The 24,162-nt window shown below is 39.2% G+C and overlaps 1 protein-coding gene across 5 annotated transcripts in view; it reads right to left on the bottom strand.

The window, feature by feature from the left end:
* Positions 1-2,350: 2,350 nt before the first annotated feature.
* Positions 2,351-24,162, bottom strand: part of Asxl2 (ASXL transcriptional regulator 2) — an 81,177-nt gene continuing 59,365 nt past the window's right edge. For all 5 annotated transcript variants that reach the window (XM_076942209.1, XM_034514273.2, XM_076942206.1 and 2 more), the window contains 4 exons: positions 22,423-22,519; positions 18,495-18,600; positions 15,980-16,694; positions 2,351-13,200 (listed from right to left, as the gene is read on the bottom strand). In XM_076942209.1, coding sequence (XP_076798324.1) covers positions 10,801-13,200; positions 15,980-16,694; positions 18,495-18,600; positions 22,423-22,519 — 3,318 coding nt within the window. In that variant the 3' untranslated portion in view covers positions 2,351-10,800. The remainder of the gene's footprint in view (positions 13,201-15,979; positions 16,695-18,494; positions 18,601-22,422; positions 22,520-24,162) is intronic.

The following is a 24,162-nucleotide window of genomic DNA, read 5'->3' as shown; positions in this document are numbered from 1 at the left end:
TTTTCACCTGCTATGAGGTAAGCAACATTGCTCCACAAATCTCTTCTACCATGACAACACTGCCAGAAGCAACAGAGATAGCTGGCCGTGGACTGAATCCTGGAGCCAAAACAAATACTTCCTCCCTTCAGGTGTTTGTCACAAAGGTGAAACATAAAAGTTAACTCAATAGCTACAGCCTATACATTTCTACCATCCAGGCATAAGAGTTCAATTTCCTCCTCATCCTTGTCACCCGGTTATTGACTTTGGGGTTAAAAAAAAAAATCTATGTGCTTTGCCTTTTAGGTAGTTTAAATAAGAATTGATCTCAAAGGCTCATAATATATTTGAATATATGAATATATAATATATGCGTAGTCACCGGGGAGCGGCACCATTTGATAAGGATTAGGACTATCAGAAGGTATGGCCTTCTTGGAGTAGGCTTGTCTTTGTGGGAAGGCAGTGTGTCTGGCATTGGACTTTGATGTTTCAAAAGCTCATGCCAGGCCCAGGCTCTTTCTCTTTCTGCCTGTGGATCAGGATGATGCCCACTGCCATGCTGCCCACCATAACAATGAACTAAACCTCTGAAACTGTAAACAAGCCCCCAACTAAATGTTTTTTCTTGAGCTGGAGAGATGGCTTGGCAGTTAAAAGCCACTGATTGCTCTTCCGGGGGTCCTAAGTTCAGTTCCCAGCAACCGAGTGTAAATATATATATATGATGTACAAAGAATATACATATCTATGTTATATGTGCTTTTTCTTATAACAGTTGCCATGGTCATAGTATGTCTTCAATGGAACAGTGACAGCCCTCAACCCTTTTTCTTTATTCAAAATTTATTAGATACCATTTGCAAATATTTTCTATTCTCCAAGTTGCCCTTTCATTTTGTTCTTTGATGTCTTTTCTCTCTCTCTCTCTCTCTCTCTCTCTCTCTCTCTCTCTCTCTCTCTCTCTCTCTTCTCTCCAAGGTCTCACTATGTAGCACTTTCTATGACAGAACTTCCTATGTAGAACAAGTTAGCCTGGAATTTAAGAGATCTTCTGGCTTCTTTGTCCTGAGTGCTGGGATCAAGGCATATACCACCATGGCCAGCTTAAGCTCAGTTTGTATCCACTCTTTCCTTTTTTGGCCTTTCAAATCCAGAAAACAACTGTCAAATCCAGTGCTGAAGCACTGTTTTCTTCTGATTGATTTAATTTCTAAGTGTTCATTATTTTGCACGTGAACATCAAGTTAACATCTCCACATCTGTTGAGAACTATCCTTTCCCCACTGACTGATCTTGACACGCTGAAATCATTTGCCTATATATACAAGTTTATTTCTGAGGCACTATACTCAATGGGCCTGTGCTTCTGCCCCAACTAGTTTTGATTAGTATAGCTTGTGGTATGGGTTTACTTTTATATTTTTTGTTTGTTTTTCAGGACAGAGGTTTCTCTATGAATCCCTGGTTGCTCTAGAACTCACTCTGTAGACAGACCAGGCTTGCCTTGAACTCAGAGATCCTTCTGCCTCTGCTTGTGCTGAGATTAAAGGAGTGTGAACAAGAACTGAATAGCTAGCAACCTTCTTGCTTCACTCCAAACTCACTCAAGACCAAGCTTCCTGGTTGTCATTAAGCCCAGGGTATCTGGAGGTTAGGATATACCTCAATTTAGGTATCTCTACAATAGTACTATCTGTAGACCCACTCTCCTATTATGCAAAGCTACATAAGGGCTCCTATCTCAAACCTGAGGTGAACTTTGGTAGAGGGAGGGAGCTTGGTACTAAGGCTATGAGGCTACACAATCTTTACAGGGATACTTTTATCATTGGCTATCTGAGGACTCAGGGTCAAGGTTGGACTACCTGTTTAGGATGGATCCCCCAGACACTATGCTAAAGCTTCCCAAAATAGCTACATTATAGAAAAACACTGTATAATCTTGAGAGACAGAACCCTCAAAACTTCTAACAGTAGTGGTGAAATAAGCCAATCTAAACTTTTTTTTTAAAGATTTATTTATTTTATGTATAAGTACACTGTAGCTGTCTTCAGACACACCAGAAAGGCATCAGATCTCATTACAGATGGTTGTGAGCCACCATGTGGTTGCTGGGAATTGAACTCAGGACCTCTGGAAGAGACACTGGTGTTCTTAACTGCTGAGCCATGTCTCCAGCCCTAATCTAAACTTTTAAAATGTTGTTTTTGAAAGACTTATTTGGGTTCAAATTAAGTTCCTAAAATCCTTTTGAGTGTCTTGTAAGGGAGTACTACACTTTAGTGATGAACCAGGGAAAGTAAAAGCAGCAGGTAAGCCATTATATCACGTTACATTCTTTTAGAAAAGGCACGACGACTAGAGTAAAATCATATGCCTTTATTCAACATGAGTCATTAAGACAGAACCATTATCATACATTCAACTTGTAAGAAAACAGCTTCTAGAGTACCAATAAAGGGAGGAGTAGAAAGTGAGAAGACAGACGAGTGTTGAGTTGAAAGGCAGGCTGTTCATGTGTCAAAGTGCTAAGGCCTACGTGCACAAAGATTCCAGTCCGTAAGACTAATGCTAAATCTCTTCCATTCTGATTCTCTTGATGCTGGTGAAAGGTGTGCTGCAGGAACTCACTCCATTAGTTCTGAAAAACTCATCAAAGCACTTGTGGCAACAGAGGCTTTTTAACTTCAAGAGATTCATTTGTCATGTACTAGACCTTGTCTCAGGGACAAGTCTGATTAAACTATCATTCCTAGCCCAGAACATTCCCCCTCTCTCTATTAAGGCAGGGTCTCATGTAGCCAGGTATGGCCTTGAATTTGCTATAGGTGAGGAAGACCTTGGACTCATCTTCTGGCCTTCACTTGCCAATTGCTGGGAACTTCAATCATGTGACCACACCCTTCTCTCCATTGACCATTGATGGCTAACTGACACTCTGGAAGAACTGGACTTGAGTATTAAAATGATGACACACAGGGTTCAGCAGCTCACTACTGAAGTTGTCCTATGTTAACCTAAGCAGAAAAGAGCTGCTACCTTGAAGAGGAACCTCCAATTTCATTTCTAAACTCTTACCTGAGTAATGTTACCTGAAAACATTAGTTTGGTTTTAAAAGTAACTTTATATTCCACACGTTCCAATGAAGGTCGGAGGCTATGAGTAAAATAAATTCTAATGTATCTTCAGATGTTTTTGCATGAGTGAATTCAGTTTCATATCAGGCTCACTTAATGAAGACAAAATCTTGATTGAACTTAATAAAATTGAATTTTGGCTCGGGTTGGCCTAATACAGTGTTCATGAAGCCAGCCAGTTCAGATTCAGGTACACAGACCAACCCCTGATTTGTGGCGAACGCTGTCATAATTTATAGAAAATTATTTAGTTCATGTCTCAAACCAAATTCCATACTACACTCATAGTGACCTAAATAAATCTGCAATTTTTAAAAAGTACTTTATAAAAAGAGTAAGGCACTCAACTCAAAGTTTTATTTAAGTCCATTTAGTAACTATATTTCAGGTTTACTGTTTTTCTCTTCAAGGGTTCCTTTAAGTTTTGCAGTTAAGATGAAAACCAAACCTTTTTAAGTCTGCCCCTCAGTTTCTTTGAGTATCAAGAACAAGAAAAATGAGATTGAAGCCCTCAAGAACCCACTATCTAGTCACAGGTAGCCCACAACCAATCATCTAGCTTTCTCACGTTTTCCTCTTTGTTGTCTAGAGCCTTCTGGGAAGCGTCCTTCCAGGTAAGGTGAATGTTATTATGTATGGAAGCACTCACTCCTCAGTCTATAGTCTATCTTCTGTGAAAGGTCACAAGGGCAGAAGTGTCCTGGGCAGAGCTGAAAAAACCATCCGTTGGTGAAATACACTGAGTAGCTCTTTGATGTGCAAATGCACATCTTTTGGTATACACAAGTTTTGAACCCAAACATCTGCTTAAAGACCAGAGGTAAGGAAAATTTAAGAGCCAAGTACTGACCATGACTTCTTACTACCCAGAAAGTCCTAAAAAAAAATTAGGATTTAGGCCTAAGGGAAATGACTGAAGTGAATTTTAATTCTGTGACCTAAGGGCATAAGATTAAGAACAATGTTTAACAATTCCCTAAAGCTGCATTTACCTATTATTTATTGAACCTGCATTTCTATAGTCCATCAACCTCCCCCACATATACTTTATTAATGTGGCCCCTCAAGTCCACATTAGCTGCTGTCGTGTAGGGGCAGAAGCTTTTTTCTTTTTAAAAGAATTATATATATATATATATATATATATGTATATAAGTACATTGCAGCTGTCTTGAGACACACTGAATAGGGGATCAGCTCTTACTAACTGCTGAGCCATCTCTCCAGCCTTTTTTAAAGCTTTTTTTTAAAGTCACTACTGCTTTATCCAGTGCTCAAAGCTTTTATTTTACAACTCACACTTATTTTGGGAAACACAGCATTGATTAACTGAACCCTAAAAACTACAGTCCGTGCTACATGGTTGCAATTTTAGGACGAACGATTTATGTGAATTTTCCTTATCCTTGCATAACCAGCACTTTGTCAGGGCTAAACACAGTTAAGTACCCAATAAATACTTAGTTAACAGGATTTGTGTATAAGTCTCGAAATGTCCAATCAGACTGAAAATCAGTTAAGATAAAGTTGTGTAAAAAGCAATGAACGTAGGTTTCTAAGATTCTGGGATCACAATATGAATTTTGCTTAAAAAGTGACTGTGCTAAACCATTAAGTATGTACTATTAAGTAAATGGGAGCTTTTTTTTTTTTTTTTTTTGGTTTTTCGAGACAGGGTTTCTCTGTGTAGTCCTGGCTGTCTTGGAACTCAGAAATCCGCCTGCCTCTGCCTCCCAAGTGCTGGGATTAAAGGTGTGTGCCACCACCGGCCGGCAAATGGGAACTATTTTAATGGTCATAATTTCACCTTCTTTAATATTATTAGGAATTATGATGCAAATGTTCCCTGAGATTTAACAAATTTTCTTTTGGTTAATTTTGTGTGCACACATATGCATTCAAGTGCACTTGCCTGCACAGGCACATGTAGAGGACAATGGTTGGACAAAGATTCATGAGGGAATGTTCTCAGTCCACCTTTTTTGAGACAGGCTTTTCTTACAGAACCTGGAGTTTAACTGATTGGGAAACCTCCAAGAGGAGCCTTTATCTATCTCCCCAGAGGTAGCATTACAGGCAAATACCACAAACACCCACATTCTATGGGTGTTAGGGTTCTGCATGCAAGTCTTCATGCTTGGGCAGCAAGTGCTCTTAGTGACTGAGTTATTACATAACTCAAGATGTTGAAAACTTCTTACTTTTTTTTTTTGTTTTTTGAGACAGGGTTTCTCTGTATAGCCCTGGCTGTCCTGGCACTCACTCTGTAGACCAGGCTGGCCTCGAACTCAGAAATCCGCCTGCCTCTGCCTCCCAAGTGCTGGGATTATAGGCGTGAGCCACCACTGCCCGGCCTAAGTTACTTTTAAAAAAGCTAGGTAGCCTAGTTTGATGGCACATGCCTTTAAGCCCAGCACTTAAGAGTAGGTGGGCTTTTATTATCACTGAACTTCATTATAAATTTTACAGACCAGGAGATCTATCTTTATTTCCAAGACCACCTATGTAGTTATTCTGTTCTACCCATTATATGCCCAAATCATTTATTTGACAAACATAAGTGAGTTCTCTGATTCAAGAGTAATTCAGGTGTAGGAACAAAGACATTTAACTTCAAATAGTTTGCCCACTGCCCATTTCCCTAAATGCTCTTGACACAAGCCATCTCCTAATTATTTGGAAACAACTTAATCAAGGCACAGGTGTTCTTAACACAGATCTAGGTTAGCCTGCCCAGATCAGTCAAGCACACCATGAATTTGGCTGTGAAACTCACCTCGGAGAATGAGTGTGAGAGAGAAAACAAGTCTTCTGAATGCTTAAGAAGTTAGTTCTTCATCATCCCAAGGGCCTGGTATGTGATGGTGCCAACATGTAACAAAGCATCAATCGCCGTAAAAGCCCGTTTCCTCTAACATGTCCCATTACCTTCCTTGATGTTAGAAGGAACCACAGACACACTACCATCTTCGGGAGTCACTCGGTGGGTGGTTAGAAAACACAACGTAGATGAGCTATGGCGTTTTCATATTCTTACTTAAGTTCTGAAATACACTGTCCTGACTTATGACCAAGTTCCTCAATTTACTCTTTCCCAGTCTGTGGTGACCTTCCCATGTGTAAGGCAACTATTTGAAGGCCCTTCCCCATGTTACATTCAGATGTCAGACCTCAAGATTCATCAAAAACTACAAGATTTTTAATTTCACTTTTAATTATCTTTTACTTAATAATAAAATGAAAAATAATATATGAATACATACAATCTATATACATATATTTATTGCAAATACTTAAAATTCTTATTAAAATGATTTTTCCTTATTTGTGAAAAAATATGACTTATTAAATGGCATTGACACCAACTTCTCTGTACATACCCTCAATTCCAATGTTAACAATTTCCTTAAAAAGGCAAAAGACACAAAAATTTAGCATTTACCAAACCAGTCTGTACAAACCTTATCACCAGAGAGGGAAAAATAGCTTGTGGTAAATAAGTCAATTTTCTTTTAAAATAAAAAATAAAAGCCCCAAATCATTCCCATTATTGCATGTTTTTTTGTTGTTGTTGTTTTTGTTTTTTTGGGAAATAATCTGAGTGTTTTTAGAGCAACTCCTTTGAAATAATTTGTGCCTTAACAGTGAGACCCTACCATTAAACATAGTATACATGAGAAGTTCAGTCCTCCACTGTCACTTTTTACATAGATATTAAAATATATATTACTTAAAATATATTACTGGAAAGTTATTTTTAAATTGATCTTCAATAGTTGTATCAAATGTAAAGCATTAAAAAAAATAAAGTAACCAAGATTCTATGAAGCTACTGCTTCAACTTTAGGAAATGGCTACCTACTGTTTTGTTCAATAGGTATATAGGTATTGAAACACATAGGAAAAGGTCCCTGCCTGTCATGTTTTGCAAAGTCTCTTTGGACTGTTCTATAAATTGAGCTGCAAACTACCCATGGCCAACTTCAGCACTTAACACACACTGTTGTAAAGCAACAAGAAACTTTCTTCTCCATGTTAAGTCTGGGAGAAAACAATTCTGACACTGCTCATTGACAATGAGCTCTAAAATAAATCGCAGAACAATGACTACAGAAAAGCCTGTGCATAACAAACCATTTAACCCAAGAGCTCATGAAGCCTTTCTGAAGTGGAAGAAAGCAGTCAGAATGATGACTGATGTTCTATGTAGGACAACACACCTTCACCTTGAAGGCAGTGAGGTCTTTTGTCTATTAATTTACATCTGAGACAGGTTCTCAAATATCCACATCTCTATACCCCTAGAAAAGCAGCCTTCCCCTCTCAAGATACGCTCCCTCATTTGCCAGATCTTACTCTCTTAGGAAATGTCACACAGGACATTAGAGACAGCTTTAGTGTCTTAAGCACAGGAGTCAAAGAACCAAGGCCAGACAAAAGACTCCAGGTTATTTGTGTGGCTCCCTCCACTCCTTATTAGTGGGCTAAAGAATGATTATTCAAAAAACAAAACAAAGAAGACTTTATGATACAGGGAGTGTTCTACTTAGGCAATTCAGAACACCCAAAAATCACACTGAGATGACACACTATGAATACTATCCCAGAGTCGAGTTACAGAGACTACTTAATAACTCACTGGAAATTGCCACCCAACGACCAAAGAATAAGCTTAGCACTTATTGAACCAGTTCAGAGTTGACTTAAAAAGTAAAATAACTGAAAGGCTATGTCAAACTGCTATTAACAATTACTGGAGTGACAAACTCAAAGGTTTCTGTCCATTTATAAGGTGAATGTTCATCTTCCATCTGAAACCGTGTTTTAAAACATATAGACTAAATGGATTCTTATTTAATATATTTTCAATCTAAAAAAAATAGCTGGTAAATCTTGCTTTTGGAATACTTTGAAACACAAATTAGCTCGGTATTACTTAGTGGAATCTAGTGAAGAATGATACTTAGGACTTATATGCTCTGAGTTTGGATCAAGAAGAGTAACAATGTAATTTCCTCTTTAAATGGACCTGACAGTTCATAATGCCTCCCTCCTGTCCATCCATTCTCAGATTAAGGTAACTATGGAGCAAAAGCCTTTCTAGAAAGCAAGATAGGAAGTAGAAAAATTATTCTCACCAATACAAACTAGTCACTGACAGCAGGAGGCCCATTCTGAATTCATTCACCTTCTTCCAGCAGGCTAGACAAGGGGGACTACTCAGATAGGGGTCTTTTACAATCCCATGGGGACTACCCATTGTCCTGAAAGTTTGGGAGCAGAACCCTGACTTTTATTTCTTACTGGTCCTTCACTTCAGAACATACACACTTCTTAACCCTGAATCCTTGCAGTCTTTCTTTTCTCTAAGCAATGCATTTCCAGAGATTAAAAAGGGGAAGATGGAAAGATATCACATTGTCTTTTTTTTGTTTGTTTGTTTTTGTTTTTTCGAGACAGGGTTTCTGTGTAGTCCTGGCTGTCCTGGAGCTCACTCTGTAGACCAGGCTGGCCTTGAACTCAGAAATCCGCCTGTCTTTGCCTCCCAAGTGCTGGGATTAAAGGCGTGCACTACCACCGCCAGGCTGATATCACATTGACTAGTGCTGTATACAGAACTTAAACCTGTAATTACTTAGGTCCACAATAGCAGGGGAAAAAATAACGGTGAATTTCAGAGTTTGGAGCAGGGGCTGAGGAAGCACTCCCAGTGTTTGATACAAAAAAGTAGGGTGGCCAGGGGTGAGCATTACCAGGCAGGCAAAATACATTACTGTCTCCTTTCCCCAATCTGGAATGTGATGTAATTAACAAGTTTAAACTGTTCTGAGTTTTATAAATAGCTTTTGAAATACACCTATACTGGGCTGCAATATTACACCACATACTTCAAATTAGGAGACTGGAAATCAAACACAGATTAGTTAATACTAAATTCTGGTGAACTATTTTCTATAAACCATCTTTAATTGTAACTTAAACAGTATTTTTAAAAAATTTTGTAACTAGCTTTGTTTTTTCAAAAAACAAACAAACAAAAAAAAAAGTGTTTCACTGTTTACCCTGGAACTTGCTATGCAGACCATAGTGGCCCTAACCCAATAAGATTCACCTGCCTTTTCCTCCCAAGTGCTGGGATTAAAGGCATGTGTTATCATGCCCACCAACTACTTTTTTTCTTTTTTAAAGACTTTATATATGTGAGTACACTATCACTGTCTTCAGACAGTAGGAGAGGGCATCAGATCTCATTACAGATGGTTGTGAGCTACCACGTGGTTGCTAGGAATTGAACTTAGGACTTTTAGAAGAGCAGTCAGTGCTCATAACTGCTGAGGCATCTCTCCAGCCCCTTGTTTGTTTCTTCTTTTTATTTAGGGTTTTTGTTTTGTTTTTTTGAGACAGGGCTTCTTAGATAGCCCCAGTTGTCCTGGAAGTCATTGTGAAAATCGGGCTGGCCTTGAACTCAGAGACTGCCTCTGCCTCGGGAGTGCTGGGAGGATTTAAAAAAAAAAAAAAAAATCAAAAGGAAAGAAAAATAGCAAAATCTCACAGCCATAAATTCCATGAGTCACTCACAATGCCCTTTCACATTAGGCATCCTGGCTGTCCAGACAGCTGAAATAGGAGACTCGCTTTCTAAAACAGCAAACTCTTCTTGTACTGTGTGTCTGTGTGCAAAAATTTATTATAGTAGGATGGCATAGGGTAGCTGCGTCCATCTTTTATGTTCTGGATGCCAAAGCAGAAGTACCACTAAAGACCTTTTCTACCTAAAAATAGTTTGAGAGAACAGGAAAAGACTGTATTTTCTGTCCAGTGTTAAAACCACTCTTCCGAATTCCTTGAAGGTTCAGTTTCTTCAGTTCCAACATTACACAGTATACCTACACACACACACACACACACACACACACACACACACACACACCCCTAATGTGTCTATCTGTGGGAGCCTATGAATGATGCAATGTTGGGATGTATTATTGCTCGAACTACTACCATGTACATATTAGTCTAACATAGGAGTCCCTTAGAAGCAGAAACCCTCTTAACAGCAGAGCTCTGCTTAACAACAGTACTGATTCATGGGAGCCAAAAGCTAAGCCAGGACTGTTAGGGTCAAAAACACTGTCTGGGATGTTAATACCTTTTGAAAATGGTTCCACCCAAAGTAAAAAGATGAGCAAACCCCAAACCTAAATCCCACAAAGGCCATCTTATTTGTGAAGAATCTGAACCAGTCTGTGATGATATAATCAGCACGATGTTCACTTCCTGACTTTCCTTTTCCTAGCACGGGGAAAGGTCAGAGGCAGGCAGACAACTTCCTTTTACCATGCATACCATTGAACTTTTCTCAGAGTCAAAAGAAATGGGACATAAATCTGAATGTAAAAGTTAACATATCATTACCTAAATACTTTGAAAAAAATGTTAAAACAAAATGTGACATATTTACATGATTTTGTAAGTGCAAACTTTGTCACCAACTCAGTCCTATTTGACTCAGACCTACTATACAAGGTGCTCTTCCTGTAAATGTAAAGACCTACATTCTGTATTCCTGATTAACGTCTCTTGAGACAAGTGAAACTTTATTTCTGTGATTTAAAAAGGGTGCAACATGTCTTTTTAAACCTACCCTTCCCTCCTTTACATATGCTGTAGTCTTATTACCGAACAACGAGGCAGGAGACACACAGTTTGGAAGGGCCAATGCAGTCATCATGGCAGAAAGCTCCACATCCTTTGCACATGATCATGGCTTTCAACCGGCAGTAACATTTTGAAGGTGTGTCCTCGATACTATTCTCATCAGGAAAAGTCTGAACAGGAATTGTCTGGCCATGGCTGCTGGGATTCATTGCTTGGCTAGCAGGGATGGTAGTGACAGTTACTGAAAACGACATGACATCTCCTACATTGCTAGATACCTGGCTGCCTGGTATAGCAGAGTTATGGTCCATGTCTGATGAGGTGGAGACATTGATCATGCCTCTATAGCTTGGCCCTATCTGTGTGGGGCTTTCATACAATTTGGGGGTTTGCAGTGGTGGAAGGAGTAGAGGCTGATGCGTGGGACTGTCTGCAGGGAGAGAAAGAGCAGCAGAATTGAAACGCTCAGGGCTGCTACATACTGTCTTACCTCTCACAGTATGAGTCATTTGTTTATGTGCTGCCTGAATAAAATCTCTGGCTAGGGTCTTTTCATCAAACGTCTGGCCTCTAGAGAATACGTAATTCTCCTTGCCTAAAGTGGTTTGTTCACTCACTGGTGGCTCGGTCTTACCATTCTTGCTAGCTAAACAATCGCTGGTGGATGGAGGTTCCCCACTGTGGGGCTGCTTGCCAGAACTCTGAGAAGCCCAGGGCTCCTCCTTCACTGACACAGCCTCCGGTTCATCACCCACGCTATCTTCATCACTTTCATCTTCTTTGCTGCTACTGCTTTCTCCAGTTGTGGTTTTACAATCTGCATGTCCCATTCTCAAGGCCTCGGTGGGGCTACTTAGACAAAAGCGTTCCTCAGGATTTACAGAATGGGTCCTCTTAACGCTCTCTGTACCCCGGCCATAGGTGGAGATATTAAGTAAATAGTGACCTGCCATTGCAGGCTTGGATGTCCTTCTGCCAGCAAAACCCAGCATGAACTTCTGGCTTGTGGAGATGTCTTCCAAGTGGAAACCTGAGTGAGCAAAGCTGAACTGAGAGGGTGGCACAAATGAAAGAACACTCTGTCTCTGAGCCCTCTGGATGAGAGTCTGAAAAAGCTGTTCTTGCGTTGTTTTACTTAGACCTTCTTGGTACTGGTGAGTGTCAATGCAGGGGTCCTTCCGGTCCTTAGCAGTGAAAACTGGCCTTGGAACCTGGGAAAGCTGCTTACTTTGCAAGGGTTTCCCCAGCTGCTGGATAGCCAGATGGGCCTGCCTGCCATTAACTTCCTCTCTGCTGCTACTTTCCATTACACTGGTACCAGGGAATATCCCTATCCCCTTTTCCTCTTTTGTAGTCAGTAGAACTGTTTTCATTTCAATTTTGGTGAGAGGTTTAGGCAGAATTTGCTCCAAGGGAACATCTTTGCCCTGAAGCAGCTGAGTAACTAAAGGATTATTAGCAGGGATACTAGAACTTGGTCTTGAAATGGGTCCATTCATATTTGCTGGGGTCTTAAGGCTAGAAGCTGCTGGCAAAGTGCTTGAGGATGGAGCTGATCCAGTAGATGTTGCAGTTCCACTGATCTGGGGTACAGGGAGTTTTTCTAAACTGGCTGTTGTCAATAAAGATGTTACAGGAGAGGAAGTCATATCTAGTGGAGCAGAAGCAGTTGTCTTTGCTAAGGCTGAAGGCTTTGGTGTATTCTTATTAGAACCTGCTTTGGGCTCAACTGTGCCATCAGCTACAAAACAAACAGGTGAGGCTCCTGAGATCAGAGGAGGCCCTGTTGGAGACAGAGCTTTCTCAAGTCTGCAACTCCTAGGGTCTTGCGAGTGGCAAGGAGAGGCTGCTGTGGCTGTTGCCTTGTGGGGGTTTGGTTTTTCACTGTTTGATATTTCTATGTGGGCTGGTAATGGGATGTTTGTGCATGTTCCACTGATGGCAAGTCCTGCAGGCACTGAGGAGGTTTGCTGTAGTTGTGCTCCAGAGACACCAGGAGGCTGTGTTTGGCCTGGTGTATTGGTCTCAGGTTGAGGACCACAGGGTAAAAGTTCTCTCGTACCTCCCCTGCTTCCAGTTCCGGCCAGTTCCAGTGTGGGACCTTTTGCATTTGTACTGACTGGGTCTGAGCCTGCATTCCCTCCTCCAGCAGTTTTCCTTTCACCACCCTCTCTTGGACTCTGTCCACCCCCGGGGCCAGGTCCTGGAATGGTCCCTCCAACTGAGGCTGCTGCAGCGGCTGCAGCAGCTGCTGCGGCTGCTGCCTTTTGTGCTTTGACCAACTGGGCTTTTGCTTTGATGTCTGCCAGAGTTCTGGCTCCTGTTCTGTAAGGACTAGTGACGGAGATTGGAAAACGAGCCCTGGGAGAGACCTGCGATGTAGAAAACAGCATCGGGGAGATTCTGGAGACAGGGATCTAAAAAAAGTAAGGAATGGGGGAAGGCAGAGATCAATTTTCAGCTGTAAGACTAGAGCAGATAAGCAAAACACCATGACACACATGGCTGCTCTACAACTAAGAACACACACACATTGTGTCTAGGGTTTAACCCTACTCTGTCCACCCACATAAAGACCTATGCACATATTGTCTGCCAGTCATTTTCACCCGGAGAATTCTGTACTTGATTGTATAACCTTTTAAAAATGTATGTGGTTTTGGGTTCCATCCCCCAGATTATCAATCAGAATGGCTAGAAAAGTATGTATTATACTAAAAAAAAAAATTGTGAAAAATTACTAACTTTCAAACCATTAACTTTTTTCTTTTTTTGAGACAGGATCTCATTATGTAATTTTGGCTGTCCTGGAACTCACAATGTAGACCAGGCTGGCCTTTAACTCACAGATCCCCCTGTCTCTGCTATTAGAGGTAAAAGCATGTGTCACTATGTCTACTCTGAAACCACTGGTTTTTATATTATAAAAAAACCTGATTGTTGTCTTAAATAAAACTTTGGGGGCTGGAAAGATGGCTCAGTGGTTAAGAGCACCGAATGTTCTTCCAGAGGTCCTATGTTCAATTCCCAGAAACTACATGGTGGCTTATGGAGGATCTGATGCCCTCTTCTGGTGTGTCTGAAGAGAGCAATGGTGTACTCATAAAAAAATAAATCTTAAAAAAAAAAGAAAGAACTTTGGAAGTTGAAGAAATTAACTATGGTGCATCCAGCTATGACCCCTTTCAGTATTAGGTGGAATTAAAAGAAGCAAAAAACTGATAACATCCTAGAGTATTTAATTTCAAAAATTAAGTGATCAATTATAAGAAAAGCATGTCATCTTTTTGTAAATTCTTCAATTATGAATTATAAAGTCACTATTTTTCATTATTCAAAAAGTCAGAAGTATTAAAAATCAACTTCCTATACCCCAGCAATCAGTGTTATTTAAAAACAGTTGTCAAGTCTACTTAGTTCTGAAAGTTTAGCCAGCATTATTTACTCAGCACATAATGGTTTAGAAGCTCTGTGGGTAAGAAAGAAGCAAGTGTTGCCTCGTGCTAATACAGAGAAGAGACTATAAGAGAAAATAGACAAATTTATTAATAAAACACAGGAAATTTGTTTGGAGATAAACAACCTTATTTGAGAATATTTTTAGGTAAGCCTACTAACACAAGCCAGTTATCCAAGTGTAAGGCCATAGGTGCAACCTGTGTGTTAGGTTCAAGGCCAGCCTGGTCTACAGAGTGAGTTCCGGGACAACCAAAGCTACACAGTGAAACTCTGTCTTAAGAAACAAAACAAAAAAGTAAAAAAGTACCTAATAACTTTGCTTATTGTACAACCACTTAGTAAGTTATATTGTTATCCCACCCACCACAGAATGCTTTGTATTCTTTTATTTGGTTGGCTTTGGTTGGCTTTTTTTTTTTTTTTTTTTTTTTTTTTTTTGACAGGATTTCTGTTTTAGTTCTGGCTGGCATGGTATTCTTTTTGTAGAGCACGCTGGCCTCAAATTTACAAAGATATGCCTGCCTTGGCCTCCTGAGTGCTGGTGTTAAGAGTGTGTATATATGCATGTACATGCACGCGCATGCAGACATACACACTTTTGAAGATTGTGCTTATATATACCAAGGTTGTCCTCAAACTTGTGACCTTCCCAAATTTTGGGATTACAGTTGTGTGTCACCATGCCAGGCTCTTAAAATACTATGTGAGGGTTATCACCCTAGCCAGGATAATACAAGATGACTTAAGTCATCAGTATTAACAGACTGAAATTAAACAAGGACAAAGCAGTTAGAAGTTTTTATATGTTTAAGTTTCAATTACTTTCTGTCTTCATGAGACATTAATGAGATGTTATATTTCGCTTTAAGAATAATAAAGGAGCTGGAAAGTGGTGTAAGTCACATGCCTGTAATCCCAACAATAGAAGGCAACGGCAGAGGCCAACCTGGTCTACAAAACAACCTACCAAAAAAAAAAAACCCCCCCAAAAAACCAACCAAACAAAAAAACAAACAAAAAAACAAAAAAACAAAAACAAAACAAAACAAAACAACAACAAAAACCAGCTAGCCTCTGACTCCTGAGATTAAAGGTATATACCACTATAGCCCAGCTAGATTCTGTTACTTTTAAATATTACATAAACAAAATAGATCAAGTTGTAAAACTAATGTTAAAATTCAAATTTTATACAAAAAGTTCTTCTTTTGATAAACTGGCTAAAACATTTTGTTCTGTTATAAATTATGGAAGCTAGATATAGTGTAAGATAAAACAGTAAAACAGCTTCTGACCAAATCTATGAAAGGACAAATTCTATAAATCTGGTCAGAGTGGATCAAGTCTTCAGTGTAAACCACTCTATATTAAACTAAAACTGATACAGTTCTTAAGTCTAGAATTTATTTCTGATTTGACATTCACTAAAGAAATGTTTTTGGTCAATAATTCCAACACTCAATACCAGCAACAGAAAGACTGAGAATTCAATGCCAGCCTGAATTACATAGCAAGACTTCGCCTCTAAGATGTGAATAGTAAGTGGGCTGGGGTTGGTTATTCACATCCCTTACTCAAATATCAAGAAATAAATGTAGGAATGCACTTCTAAAGCCTGATTATTACTAATTTTATTTATACAACACCACAGTTATATGTATATTAAATGTACACTACTGGTTCTATGTTAACACCACCAGTTATAAAACTTAGCAGGTACAACAAGGACTTTCTCACCTTGAGAGGTGGGACTTTTCGCACTTGGACCCTGTCCCCTCTATTAAGAAAGGGCTGTGGGGAGGCCTGAAATGGCTGCTGGTGCTGGTGAGTCTCAGTGATACGTGGTCTTTTCTCCCAGCTGCTAGTGGCCTCTTCTTGGGTAAGAGAAGATTTCCTCTTGAGACTTTCTGGGATCTGATCAGTAACAGTTGCTGGAGGCATCTTCATATCAGGGGGGTCCAGTGGACCAGCTTCTGCAATAGGCTTTGTTATGGGTTTTTCTAACCCAGCATTTTTAGATTTGCTTGGGGATATAGCTAACACTTCTTGGTTCTCACTTTTGTTATTACTAGAAGTTGTGGTGACATGATTTTCTTTCTCAGATTCTTGCTCAACAGAGGCAATTGGCTTCTGTTCTAAGAGACCCTCATTCTTAGGGCTCCTGGTGGGCTTCATGGTGATAAGCTCATTTGTATTGCTAGCTGATGCAAGAACAGGTTCTGGGGATTTAGACTTTGGCCTTGCCTCATCTTGGCTTTCTTCTTGTTTGAATGGTGATGGTATTTGCACTGCTTCTTCTTTACATTCGGACTGAGGAACTACTGGGATGATTCTGACAGGAGAGGCCTCTGAAGGAAGTATGGATTTTGGTTGCTCAGCTGGGGTTTTCTTTGCTTTGGGATCACTCGGGGAAGCTGTCAGTTTCTGTGAATCTTCAAGGCTTAGGCCAGAACTAAAAAAAACAGAAGGAGCTGTTAGTTGGGAAATAGCCCATTTTACTGAAAACCTGACAAAAGTAGACTATGTCAATATCTAGAAAACCCCTGACACACAGTATTTTTTTTTTTTTTTTAAAAGAACTCTTGAGCCAAAATAATTAAATTCAAATCCTGGCTCTGATACCAATTGACAAAATATTGACTGGCTGTTTCTGTAGGCTTCTGCATCTTAGTTCTTTTACTTGAACATGGAATTAACAACTTCCATGTTGCTGCTGCTGAAGTTACTCCATGTGAAGTACTCACTTGGTACACAATAAAAGTTCTATAGTGGTGGCTGTTATTGTTATTCTTCTGCTGATTTAGGAGTCATAATATCTAAAAACTCACAGGCTAGCTAAAAGAACCTAAAGAAAGGTCAAGTGCTTCTACCCTGAGACTTAGGTTGGAACTGTCATCAATTTTGTTCACTGGTGTTTGTAGGAAGGTTGGCCCAAGACTTCTAAGGGAAACCTGCGAAGACGACAGCTGAGCTATCTGGGGGTGAAAGTCAGCAGGGACTTGCAGCATGGCTTGGAAAATTTGAAGCTAATTTTTATGGGTCACCAGTGACTCTTTTTTTTCTTTTTGGTCTTTCAAGACAGGGTTTCTCTGTGTAGCCCTGGCTGTCCTCAAACTCAGAAATCAGCCTGCCTCTGCCTCCCAAGTGCTGGGATTAAAGGCGTGTGCCACCAGTGCCCGGTATCCAGTGACTCTTTTTACTGTTTTATATTATAACTTAACCAACAACAATCAATTAAACCCTCTCTAGCACCTTAAAAGAATAAGTAATAAAAAACAGTCTATTTAGCGCTAGTGAGATGTCCACCTGGGTTTGAACTAAGGAACTAATATGCTAGAGAGAACCAACTCCACACTGTGGCATGTGCACCCATAGATTTACTGTGACTTATTGGAGTATACTTACCATCAATTTTATCTATCTCTCTATATAAATTTATAGAAAAATCAGCATTTGAGACTCTTTAATTTTAGTAGGCATCTATCTTAAGTGACAAAACAAAACAAAACAAACAAAAAAAAACCCTAACTTTCTCTGTGGTCAATGAAGTCATCTCATTGGTGTTTACTGCTATGCAGAAAGGAGACTAACAAACAGGTGCTGGAATATGCAATCCTACTCAAACCAAACAGATCATCTATTAAATTTATTCAGTAAAATTTCATTTTGATTGTTTTGTTGTCCCCCCAACCCCCCCCAAAAAAAGTTGTTCCAGACTGCAGCCCTTTAAAAGTGTATGTCTTGATTCAGTGATGTGTATCTTCCAGTGGCAGAGGAAAGGATTTTAATTATAGGTTTGGTATAATAGTCCACCATTATATGACTCTTTAGATTCCTGACTGGCTTAGGTTAACAACATTTTGGAAAATCACTATAAAAATGAACAGAACTTTCAAGTATTATTCTATCTCAGGAAATTACCAGAAGCCAGTCTTTTCCAAGGAAGGACTCTAAATTCTTTAAAAATAAAACCAAAAGCCGTTCTTTTGTTTTGGTTTTTCAAGACAGGGTTTCTCTGTGTAGTCCTGGCTGTCCTAGAACTCACTGAGATAAACCTGCCTCTGCCTCCTGAGTGCTGGAATAAAAGGTGTGTGCCACTACTACCTGGCTTAAGGCTATTATTAATGAAAAAGAATTCATGAAATAAAAATTACAGGTATCTAGGCACTAGGCTTTCCAATAAGGTAAAAACATGGAGGTATCACATGATATGTGACATTAACATCTGGATACAGAGTCTGCCTTAGCTTACCTCTGACCATAGTAACTTTCAAAAAACTGTTCCTTCCACAGCTCTACTTTCTTCTCCTTTTCAATCTCTTGTCGAATTCTCACCTGCATTTCAGGGGTAAATTCACCTGCAATGTATCAACAAAATGACATCAACAGAAAAGCATTATTCATAGATCCTTATCATGAACAACTCATACCAGAACAGAATATATCATGTTAAAGCAACAACTTCTCAAAGAAGCAAGCCAGAAAGGAGAAGGAAATACTATAGGTGGAGTACCAACACTGCCACAAACTACCCTGTAATTTCAATATGTGGTTAAGGCCCACAGTACTTATTATGCTCCAGTTGTTTCCCAAAGTGTCTTCTTTCAGTTATAAACAACATATATCATGCAAATTTCTTCTCCCTCTAACACTGAATTTCCAATTTATTTCCTAATGGAATGAAAGTAATGTGTGTCCAAGAATGGAGTTGTATGAGACTTCTCAGTTCTTGTAAGAAAACTCTAAGAGTCTTGTGACCTCAATTTCTTAAACAAACAAACAAACAAACAAACAAACAAACAAACAGACAGACAGACATGGAACTGGTTCTCGTTTGTGCCTTCATGCCCTTCCTAGGTGTATCAGATAGGAGCAAGTTTACCTCAGATTATTCATTATAATTGGTTATGTTATTTCTTTATAGGCCTCTATGGAAAACATAATTTTGCTGTATGGACTTATGTGACTCCTCTTAACCCTCAGTATAAACTGGCTGAGGCACTGACTAAGGTTGGCCATTGCATCATGAGACTTTAGTCGGCCTCATTTATTAGCTCCATTTTCCTAGGTCCCACAGTCAACTTGAACAGTGACAAATGGGTTTTCAGTAAATAACTGAATGCTTTGCCATTTTAAAGTTAGGATTCTTCAAAGAAAACTGTGCTTGAGGCCTTTACCACATAATAAAAAGTTACTTGAAAGCATTAAGATTCTAAAAATACAGGGTAGGCAGTTTTCAAAGTGTCCTAAAAATTGTACCAATCCAATGCTACTGTACCCCACATACTCAACCTTCAGATACTCTGAATATGGTGCTCATTTGCATATAATACCAACCACCATGGTTGTTCTTACTACACCAGCAAAGAATAAAATGCTATCGGTAGGCCATCTTAAGTCATGTGGCTTGGAAGCTGGAGGATTGCTACAAGTTAAAGGCTACTATGGCCTACACAGTGACTTCCAGGGAAGCTTGGGTTCTACCACAAGACTCTGTCTTATAAAAAATAGCCAACCAACAGAAATCATGGCTCAGATAGGTGATCTCTCTTATTATAATCTAATACCCAGAATATCAAGAATTAAGATGAAGACTGGGAAAAGTTCTAAGTCCTGGGAGTAAGGAGGAAACAAAAAAGTAGGGAAGCTGGTAAGATGGCTTGATGAACAAAAATGCTTGCTTTCCATGTACAACATTTGAATCTGATGTCTGGAATCAGAAGAGAATTGACTACCAAAGTTTTGCCCTGAGCTCCACATATGTGTCTTCATTTACACCCACACCCACCCACCCATGAACATGACACTAAAAAAAATGAAATGAAAATATGTAAAGAGGGTTTGGATATCACAGTCCTGAACAAAGAAATAGGAGAGGAAGAATTTGGCTGTCAGTAAAGCCTAGAACTTCTATTACTACCATGAATAATAGAACAATGAATAAAAAGCACTGAGCTCTGTTCATATAGGGCTAGTGTCTACTGCTTCATCAAACACGAATAAATGACACAGTTATGCTTTTAAAGTGGGTATTAAAGAAATAAATCCTTTACCAATTTATTATATTTTTTTTTTACTTTGGGCAAAGTTTCTCTACAAAGTTGTCCTAGTACTCACTATGTAGGCTAGAGACTGGCCTTGAACTCAGAGATCCACCTGTTTTCTGGCACTCGAGATGGGGGACTGGGGAGGGGGAAAGTGTGTATGTGTGTGACCACATCTGGCCTACCATTTATTCAAGCACCCATGTGAATTAAGGAGGTGGGAGGGTACATGGGGGGGGGCTCCACCCTCTTCTAAAGGCTCCCATTTGATGCATATATGTGTACCAAATACTCATAAAATTAAAAACAAAACAAAAACTCATGTTGGTCTGGTGAGACTTCAGCAGGCATTGGGTTCAAGTACTTTGTGAACAAGCCTAATGATCTGTCTCAGTCACTTGAAACCACAGTGAAAGGAGAGTTCGGAAAACTGTCCTCTGATTTTTACATATATGGATGACACATCAGTATCATATACATAGATACAGACACGTCTATATCCACAGAAAAAATTTTTAAAAATAATTGTGTTTTGAAAGAGGATGCCTGCATACATTTCTACATTTGAATACTTAGTACTCAGTTGGTAGAACTGTTTGGGTTTCACAGGAATCCGAAAGGGAGACGACCAGCCAGATCTCCCGAATCAACTGTGGCAATGAATACAGTGACATATGTCACAGCCACATAGTTTGCCCATCCTTTCCTTTTCTAAATTTAGTATATTTGTCCCAGTTGGGGTAACTATTAGGGAAGAATAGGAGGTGTGGCCTTGTTGGAGGAGGCATGTCACTGGGGATGGATAGGCTTTGATGTTTCAAAATTTCACTCTCTTTGCCTCAAATATGCAGATAATAGAAAAGTAACAGATAATAACTAAATAACTGATACTATTGATAGGTATCACACACAGTAATAAAACAATCAGTAACTTTTAAAATACTCTACTATTAGCTAGGAGTCGTGGCAGAAGCTTCTAATCCTAGCACTCAGAGGCAGAGGCATGAGGATCTCTAAGTTTAATCTACAAAGTGAGTTCCGGGATAGCCAGGGTCACATAAAGAAACCCTGTCTTGAAAGAAAAAAACAAAAAAACAAAAACTTACTATTGCTTTCAGTACATCTGTTTAATCAGACACATAAGGACGAGGAACCAAGGCCAGTAATTCCTAGGTGATGGTCCATAAATGTTCCATTACTTCAAATAAGTGAACCCAACAGTACATGAAATCAGCAATAAGATTTTAATTGTCATTGTTCTTCCTTACTATCCAAGTCATTGGAGTTGTAAGGAAAAAGGAACTTACTTTGCTGTTTACCAAATGGATGCAAAGCGCAATAAAATAACCAAGTCTTCAATTTATCTAGTAGAAAGAACTTCTTAGAATTTCAGTTCCTAAGTACTAATCTGGAATACTGAACCAGAGATGTTAGAAAGAGCGCTTGAAAACATAATATAGGGCTAAAGAGATGGCTTCATTGGTAAAGTTAGGTTCACAGCTTAAAAAAAATGTATGTTTTACTTTTCTCAAGTGACTGAAATCATTAACAAAATTATACTGCTGGAGTTAATGGGGACTGCAGGTATCTAACTGTTTCACACAGGACACAAAATCTCCATTTAGGGAACTTAATGACCTTCACTTTGATGGCTATTCTAGGTTGTCAATTTGACTTGGAATTAACTAAACCATGAGTAGCTGAGCAAAACTATGAGGGGTGTTCTTTTCTTAATAACATTACTTGCAGTGGGAAGACCATCCCTGGGTCACACCTTTTGGTGGCAAACAATATAAGGAAGAAGCTTATTCTTTGCTTATTCTTGCCGGCAAGTCCACTCCTACTGACACTGCAGCCTGCTTCTTTTGGATTCCAGCATATACTGATGACCAGTTGAGACATCTAGTCTCATGGACTGAACTACTAGATTCTTGAATCTTCTGTTGGTAGACAGCTATTGCCAGACTAACTGTACCACAATAAGCTATTTTAATAAATCGTGGGGTGGGCGGAGGGGGACATATTTGATCTCTTAAGTTCTGTTCTTGGCTAATATTTTTACCTTTGAAATCTATTCCAGTATCTCATGTAGTGAGGGGCACTCAGACCCTGGGAGCTACAGCGCACAACACTTACCTTCTGAGAGCCTTTCCTTCCAGCCCTGGGCTGCAGAAGTGAAGAACTCATTGTTAAGGGCTGAGCCATTCAACTTCATCAAGCCATCTGGACCAACCTAGATCAAAGAGCAAGGCAGGGAAATCGTTCAAAGGAAAGGTGCAACAATGTTTACTTTATGCTAACAAAATGTATGCACAATCCATCCTATAATTCCTTTTTCTTACTGCTTAAAAAAAAAAAACTGTAATACTTTCTCCTTTAAAAAAAACCCTTTCACGTGCACCTCGTTTCTTTTCTCACCTTTCAACTCCATTTCACAGTCTTGGAAAAATATTGTTTACTGAATAACACTTTTTTAGAAAAGGTTTATTTTTATTTATTATATGTAAGTACACTGTAGCTATCTTCAGACACCCCATAACAGGGCATCAGATCTCATTACAGATGGTTGTGAGACACCATGTGGTTGCTAGGATTTGAACTCGGGACCTCCAGAAGAAGAACAGTCAGTGCTCTTAAACCATCTCACCGGCCCCCTACTAAATAACACTTAAATACATGTTTTTTTTTTTTTCTTTTGATCACAGTTAATTGTTTGTACCAAGTTATATACAACACACTGTAACTTAGTTTTTCTCAGACTATACTGTGAAAGTTTGTTCAAGTCAATAGGCATATATTTAGCTTCTTTCAAAATTGCTGCATTTTATTTCATTTTATGAATGTGTTTCAATTAATTTATCAGTTTCCTAATCGTAAACATTCCCTTTGGAACCAATGTTTCCCCATAATTAATAAAGTTGCAACAAACATTCTGGCAAAGATGAATGTGCCAATGCTTTTTTGGTTGTGTTTCTCTGTTTGAAATAGGGTGTGACTATATAGTCTGGGCTGTCCTTGCCTCCTAAGAGCTGGGATTAAAAAGTATGCTACCTTGTCCAGCTTCACTAGCAATTGTATTTTAAGGACTGCATTCTAAGAACAAAACACAATTAGCAAAGGAGACATTGTATTGCTTTCTTAAAATGCTAAAACTGCAAGCAATATATGAACACACAATACTCCTTTTCTTGCCAACAAGTATCAACATGTAATTTAATTTTCTGTCAACCTTGAAATGGTAGATGATTTCCTAGAACCTTTGTGTTGTTTGCTGTTGCTTTATGGTTATTAAACATGTAAGTCTGCAGTGGTCTTGTGAAGTGTCACTTTCTTAGTTTTCTATGAGGCTATTTATTTTTTATCAAACTGTGAGGCACACTCCCTCTCTACCTACTCCACCCCCACCCATGTCGTCTACTAAATTTGTTTCTAATGCATTGCCAAAGGGTTTAACTTATTTTCTTGTGCCTAGGGATCTATCTCCAGGCTAGAGTACAAAAACAATTGGGGGGGGGAGGGGGAAAGAGGGTGTCCAGCTGGGCAGCACTGGCCTATTGCATATGTCTGGTGTGCAATGACATCTGTATAGAGGTCAGAAGACAAACTTGTAGGAGTTAGCTCTCTCCTACGACCATGTTGAGTCCTAGGGTTGAACTCAGGATGTCAGGCTTGACTACAAATCCTTTTACCAACTAAATCACCTCACAGGTCATGTGAAAATGTTTAAATAAAATACAAAACAAAGCGACACACACACACACAAACACAAACACACACACACACACACACACTTCCTCTCTTCATTAAAAAAAATCAATTCTTTGAAATATTGGGAAAGGTCCACTCAAATCATGTGAAAAAAATACTTTGTTTACA

This window comes from Arvicanthis niloticus, chromosome 11, assembly GCF_011762505.2.
Source record: "Arvicanthis niloticus isolate mArvNil1 chromosome 11, mArvNil1.pat.X, whole genome shotgun sequence".
Taxonomy (NCBI): Eukaryota; Metazoa; Chordata; class Mammalia; order Rodentia; family Muridae; genus Arvicanthis; species Arvicanthis niloticus.
Note: the sequence above shows the minus strand (reverse complement) of the source record. Positions and strands in the feature narration are given on the sequence as shown.